Source organism: Fukomys damarensis, unplaced genomic scaffold, assembly GCF_012274545.1.
Source record: "Fukomys damarensis isolate Sample0158 unplaced genomic scaffold, DMR_v1.0_HiC HiC_scaffold_8, whole genome shotgun sequence".
Classification (NCBI taxonomy): domain Eukaryota; kingdom Metazoa; phylum Chordata; class Mammalia; order Rodentia; family Bathyergidae; genus Fukomys; species Fukomys damarensis.
The window spans coordinates 33608102-33615105 of NW_022900920.1; the positions used below are offsets into that span (position 1 = coordinate 33608102).

The 7004-nt window shown below is 59.1% G+C and overlaps 1 protein-coding gene across 5 annotated transcripts in view; it reads right to left on the reverse strand.

Moving 5' to 3' along the window:
* Hif1an (hypoxia inducible factor 1 subunit alpha inhibitor) overlaps positions 1 to 7004 on the reverse strand; it is an 83727-nt gene that overhangs the window by 2747 nt on the left and 73976 nt on the right. Inside the window, exon 9 of one of the 5 annotated variants that reach the window (XM_010626363.3) lies at positions 4584 to 5062. The exons of 2 other annotated variants lie outside the window; for them this stretch is intronic. In XM_010626363.3, the coding sequence (XP_010624665.1) occupies positions 4769 to 5062 (294 nt within the window). In that variant the 3' untranslated portion in view covers positions 4584 to 4768. 2 more of the 5 variants (XM_010626364.3, XM_033761471.1) reach the window with 2 other exon arrangements.

The window sequence follows — 7004 nt, forward strand, 5'->3', positions numbered from 1 at the left end:
CGGACCCCGGCGAACAGCACCCCCCTGCCCCCGCCCCAGCAGCCCGCTCCCGCCTTCCTCCTCCGCAACGCCCGCTGTCGTCTCTGTTCATATATATTTAGTATTTATTTACAAGGCTGGGTTTTTTCCCTAGGCGGGAAGCCAGCCGTGCACAGAAATCCTTAAGATGCTATAAAGCTGGTGAGGTATAAAATGGAGAGTGGTTAGTGCGCTGTTCAGAGATATCTCACCGGCGGCCGGCCCGCGCCCAACCGCCCGCTGTAAATCTCCCCGAGTTTAGCTCGCTTGTGCTTGTTTGTGTGTGGCGGCAGGGAGGGGAAGCCGAGGCGGGAGGGCCGCTCCCCGACCCTGCTGCAGGGGCTGCAGGCCCAGGAGCGCCACTGCCCCCAAAGGGCCAAGGGCCACGGGGTGGGCGGGAAGACCCCTTTATTGGGAAACAAAGACTCTTCCCCCACCTCAGGGTGGCCTAAAAATCACCAAGGCATCGTGGCACTGTGCGGAGCCCATCGCGGCTTGTGCTGGGAGGGGCCGTTCCGTCATCCTCACCCGGCAGCGGTGGACTCCTGCCTGGAAGTCTAAGATGACCCAGCATGCTGGGGCTCTCAGGGGCATCCTTTGCCTGAGCCTCAGCTTCCCTTCCTCCGTGGGATCCTAACAGTTCCTGCTGTAGGTCTGAAGGACAGAGCAGCCAGGCCATGGGAATAAAGGGCTTGGTAATCCTGGTGCTCTGGAAAGTGGCCCCTGCCCTTACCTTGCTCGTCCTCCACTGTGTCAGGGGCTCCTTGGCTCACTTAGGCAGCCAAGCGCTCTTGGCCCCTCTGCTCCTCCGTTCTGCAGCTCTGAGTGGTGGGATTCTGGCTCTGCTGTGGTGAATCTGCGTGAGGCACCGGAGGAGCTTGATTCCAGTGGGCCACGGAGTCTCCACCAGAAAGATAAAGGAGCTGCTGTGGGCTGAGCAGTGACTGCAGCGGTCCCAGAGGCCCAGGAGTCTGAGGTCACAGGAGGACATGTGAACCCTGTCTTCGAGCAGCCACCAGACTGTGAACCCCGAGGGCAGCTCTCGTCCACTTGCCCCACCCCACAGGAGGGTCAGCCAGTGCCCTTGACTGATGACGCAGCAAGGCTGAGCTCGGCCATGCTCCCCTCCTGCTCTGCAGGATGACACGCCTATCACACAGCCAGCACACACGTGTTCCAGCTCACCTGGACACGTCAGGAGGGCCAGGAGCGAGGACAGGGAGCCCTTAGGTGTCGCTGTCCAGAGTGGGAGGCTTAGGAGAGCCTCATCTATGTCACAGAGCTACCTCCTAGCCGGGTTTGCCGTGTGGGTTCATTCGCTTATGTTTTGTTTTGTTTTTGGTACTGGGGATCGAACTCGGGACCTTGTGCTTGCGAGACAGGCAGTGGAACCACCGAGCTAAATCCCGGCCCTCGCTTATGTTACTGAGTTTCCTGAGCTAGGGGCCAGGGGAACACGTATGGACACGGCTTAGTCCTGGCTCCTGGAAGTTGCAGTCCAGGACTACTGTGTGAAGATCATACAATCCATAACCGTTTCAGGAAAGCCACGACCAGAGCCAGGAAGGCTGCAGAGTGAGGCAAGAAGGTCCCGAGAGAGAGAAGCCGCTTGTGGAGGTGCAGTGGGGCTGGTGGCCGCAGGTAGCAGCCACAGGGGGCGCTAGAAGATGGCCTGACTCGGATCGGGTCTGGCTGAGGAGAAGTTCACAGGCAAGGGTGACACCGTTCCAGGAGCGAGTCCAGAGGGAGAGCATGACCGCACACAGAGTGCTGGGGGAGAGGCTGGGGGACCCACGGCAAGTCCAGTTCAGCTGACGACTGTGAACACAAAGGAGAGTGACAGGGAGGCTTGGCGAGAGCACTGGGCAGGGGCCAGATCGCAAAGGGCCATGCATATCAGAGTAAGGAGTTTGTGCTTTCTTCAGTAGGCAAGGGGGAGCCATTGAGAGTTTCTTGAGCAGAGGAGTGACATGGTCAGAGCTGTACTTTAGGAAAGTTAATCTGGCAGCAGCACGTAGAGTGAGTGGGAGCAGGAGAACTTAAAAGACGGAGGAAGATGCCTCACCCGGTGCCAGGTGTGCGGTGGGCACTCGGTGAGTGTGTTGGCTGAACAGGAGCGGCCCAGGAGCCGTGACAGGGGCTTGCACAGGAGCAGCGGTGATGGTGAGGGTGAGGTGCGTCAAAGACACCAGGAAGCACACGGAGGCCCAAGGCTTCTGTGACAGAACGGGGCAGGACAAGATGACATCTAGCAGAGCGGGTTTGCGGGCTGTGGCTGGTTTGAGGACTCAGGGGTTACCTTCTGGACCTATTGGCTGTGCCCTGCCTGCGTGGTGGGGTGGGACTCAAGGGCAGCCTGGGTACGGATGAGGCTGGAGTGCGTGGGGTTCCTGCCTACGCCGTCAATGGTCACCGTCTCCTCCTTCGGGGGAGTGTGGGAAGCAGAGGGGCAGGGAAGGAGTGTTAGGGACGAAGGGGCCGCAGAGGCTTGAGTCTGAAGGAATGACAGTTTCCCCAAGGTCCCATGTGTGGGGCTGAGGGTCCTGTGTGCACAGATGGTCGGGAGGCCGGTCACAGGCTGAGGAGCTGGAGGAGGGAAGGGGGGCACTGCAGACACCAGGGGACATCGGGACGCACGGCCTCTCCTGCTGGGCCTAACCCCGGACCAGCCGCCTCTCCCTCTGTCCTTCTCCTGGATGTAGGGGCTGCCCATCTGGTTGGGAGGAAGTTGGGAGTCAGTGAGATGGATTTGGGGACCCAGCACACTCAGATCTCAGCACACCTTGGACTTGTGGGAGCCGCACTCTCCTGGGGCTATAAACCTATGACCTTGCTCTGCTCCTGATGCAGGCCACACGAGCTCCAGTTGTCCCAGAACGCGCTGTCCTGTCCTGTCCCCTACACTGGGGGTCGCTCTGCTCCACAGTCCGCCGCCTCTTGTCCTCCAGTTACCCAGCCCCGACCCTAGGGGACAGGAAGCGGCTGGGGATCAGGGAGCAGAGGGGATGGGACTCCGAACCCTGCTCCCACGCAGGAGGAGCAAGGCACAGGAGGTGGTGTGGGCCCCCCTCCCGGAGGGGCGCGCAGTCCTAAATGCCCCCGCGCCTTCTCCATATTGTGGGAAAAGCTGCCACATCCATCACTGTCAGGTGCCGAGTTTGAATAAATTTGAATGCACTGAGCCGTGGGCTGCAGTTTCTATAATATCACTTTCCAGTTTGAATATTTCACTTACTTTTTTTTTCAAATTTCTTTTTATCCACCAGTTTCTCCTCCTTTTCATCTACCCCACCGCAGCCAGGATCAGGATGTGGAGAGAGAACAGCATCCCGGGGTGCTGGGACGGGAAGCGGCCGGCCCTCCCTAGCACGGGTACTTCTGTCCCCCACCCGCAGGGATCCCCCGGGCACGCAGTCTCCGTGCTCATGCAGATGGGGAGCATGGCAGCCTCAGCACCAGGGCCCTCCCCAGTTGACCCCCCAACACATGAGCCCCCGCATCATCTGGTGCACTAACTTGTACCCAGGTGCTGATGGTTGATCGCAGTTTCCCACCGGTGAGCTACGCCTAAGGCTTCCGGCCGCTGACCCCTTTCTAACTCAGACTCCAGCCCATCTCCTGCGGTCTCCCTGGGGCCCCCTCTCCATCCGTGAGGGCGGTGAAGTGCCAATGCCACCATGTCTCCCGGGTGAGGGCACACGCCAGATGACTGCGGGAGGTGCCCACTGTGAGCCCCATGGTTGCTAGACCACCTCCTCTGCCGACCAAGAGTTCAGGGCCAGGGTGAGTGTAGGGGTAGTCAAGAAAAGAGCCCATCCGGAAACAAGATGAGTTAAGACTGCGTTCCAGCGGAATCCAGATGGAGACGGCCAGGAGGAGGTGAGGAGGGCCTTTTGGGACCCTCCGAGTCCATCTCCCACGGGCAGGTCTGGCGCCTTGTCCCTTGGCACCCCGCCACACTGGCACTCCACGCATAAGCTCGTGACGACACTGAGGCTGGACATTGGCACACCAGCCATCTAGAAGGCTCTCATGATGTCGGCACTGTTGGGACCCTCGAAGGAGACACCCGTCGTCCAGCCTGCGTCCTGCCAGGAACAGCATTTGCCCACTTCCGGTGGCCCAGAGTGCCCGTGTGCACGTGGAGGATGGCACGGCAGAGGGCAGGTGGTGAGGAGAAGCCGAGGCAGCGTGCCTCCATGATTTGTGGCTGTGTGGAGGTGGCAGTGCAGCTCCTACTCTGGGTCTGGTTTTCTGTGCTCACGGTTTCAGCAGTGGGTAGGTAGGCAGGGGAAGGGGCGGTCACCTCATGGGTGAACGGCAGGGAAGCTGACGCTGGGAGCAACGTTCCCTTCCTCCCTCCCTCCCTGTCTCCTCTCCACGTTCTCCCTTCTTCCTCTGCAACGTTCCCTTCCTCCCTCCCTCCCTGTCTCCTCTCCACGTTCTCCTCCTTCTTCCTCCCCCTTCTCTTCCCCTCTCCTTCTCCCTCCCTCCCTCCCTCCCTCCCTCTCTCCCTTCCTGATCCTGGGGATGAGACCCAAGGGCGCCCTACCACTGAGCTCCGTCCCTAGCCCTCTTTATTTGGAGACGGGGTCTTGCTGAATCATCCAGGCTGGGTTCATACTCGCGATCTTCCCTGCTCAGCCTCCTGAGTAGCTGGTATTACAGGTGTGTGCCATCACACATAACACGAATATTTATTTCTAATATAACTTTGCATTTTATCACATTCGAAGGGGCTTGAGGGAATTTAGGGAACACACACACGCGTGAACACACATCGAACACACACACGTGCCAATGTAGCTGAAGAAAAACAGAGAGGATATTTGCCAAGCACTTCAAGGGAGGAGGGAGATAAAAGGCCGGGTGACCTGGTGGGAGAGTGTGTGCAGTTCAGGGTGCATGGCAGGGCCCACGCTGGAACTGGCGCAGCTCTCAGTGCTCCTGTGCTGTGCATCTTGGTAGTCAGGGAGGGCTTCCTGGAGGAGGAAGCCGTCTGGGGCGTGAGTCCCAAGCAGGAGCAGCACCCCGCTGGCAGGACCTTGGGGAGCAAAGACAGAGCGACGGGGCTGGAAGCTCGGTCAGTGCTGGGCCGGCGAGGGTTGGAGGGGAGGTGAGTCTGGCGAGTGACAGGCGAGGAGGCGCCCCGTGTCTGGGGCACAGTGGAGGCGGGATGCCACGGAGAGGTGTGCGGTGGTCCGTGCGAGGGCGTCCTTGGGAGGTGCCTGGAACCAGCCTGGCCCTGCCCCAACATTTCCTTACTCGAATTCAAGCCCCAGTGCACCCTCGTCCTGCAGCCACTGCCATGAGCTAAGGAGAGCCTGGCGCGGGGAAGAGGGGAGAGCCCACCGCACCTGATGGGGCCGGAGGCACAGCCCACGGTGCCCTGCCAGGCCCACAGCAGCAGGGTGCGCAGTGTGGAGGGAGGTCTGCCCCGCACCACGACAGATGATTGACTCGAAACAATATCTAAGGCGATCAGGATAAAGTGCTGGCCATTTCAAGGCTCAGCAGAATTCAGATTCTAATTAGACTTCTCACCACATTCCAAATAAAAATGGTTCCCCTGGTATCCTCTTTGCCTATCAGGTGTCTCTCCCAGATCACTGGAACAAAACGCATAAAGAAAGTGATTAAAGCCATAACAAAGGCATAAAATTGGAATTATCGCTGCCACCACATCTGGGAGCGAGAAGTGTCACCACACTGCCCCTCCTCCCCAAACCGCACGCGCAGAACTGCTGTCCCAGCCGGCTCCGGGCTGGGCCCCCCAGACGTGTGGTGTGCGGCAGCAGGGCCGTGGGGTGCTGAGATGGGGCGGACGCCTCCAGGTACTCGGCTTGACCCGGTCGGGAGGGCTTGGGCGCTTGCCTTGCCCGCACACACACGCATGCACACACAGGGATCCCAACACGTAATGAATGTTGCACAGTACCTGCCTCCCCAGGGAGACCCCTGTCCCGCAAACAGCAGAGCCCGAGGCCTGGACAGGGACCCAGTGCCGCTCCCTTCTCTGGCCTGCTTCTGACACAGGGCACTGCTCCTAGGGACGACGAGGGCCCCTTGGCCCATCCGTGTGGTCACCGCCAGGGTAGCACCCAGAGACCTCCGTGCCCCACAACACGCACACACACGGCCTGTAGCATGGAGAGGGTCTCCCGGGCCTCTGAAGCTCTCCGGCTTCTGACGCAGCCCTGGGTCTCCCACCGCGGCAGCCTGGTACCTGGTCCTGGGCAGCTGCTCTCCCTGAGCGGGGCGGGTAGGTGGGCGGGAGGTCCAGGGGAGGGTGAGGGAGTGGGAGCGGGGCCCTGAGCGGGACGATATAAAATTAAAAGGTAAAAAGCAGGAGTGCGAATGGAGGGTGCTTTCAGCTTTTCCGGCTTCTGACGCAGCCCTGGGTCTCCCACCGCGGCAGCCTGGTACCTGGTCCTGGGCAGCTGCTCTCCCTGAGCGGGGCGGGTAGGTGGGCGGGAGGTCCAGGGGAGGGTGAGGGAGTGGGAGCGGGGCCCTGAGCGGGACGATATAAAATTAAAAGGTAAAAAGCAGGAGTGCGAATGGAGGGTGCTTTCAGCTTTCACATTATTAATGACTCTTCAAAAAATCGGCGAGTTTTCCAATCTTCTCTGAGAAGCGCTTGAAGGAGCTCACAGATGAAACTGACCTTCAAAATGTTCTTTGGTCTTTAGTTAAGAAATTCGCTCGCCATTATGGCATCATTAGGGAAACAAGGATAAAATTACTCCATGGTTAATGACCTATAGTATCTCCCCACCAAAATTTGTTTCAGATCTAATAAAACTGTGCTTAACACACTCGGATGAGTTATGAGGACTGTTCTGCAGGGTATTAAAATGTGGAAAATAGATTTTCCGAAGCTGGGGGGACTGGACTTTTTGAATCAGATAGCAGAATGGAATTTTCTGGGCAATAAATTCTTCCATGTCTCAATTTCATCTCGTGCGCTCTCTCTCCTGCCTGCCTCT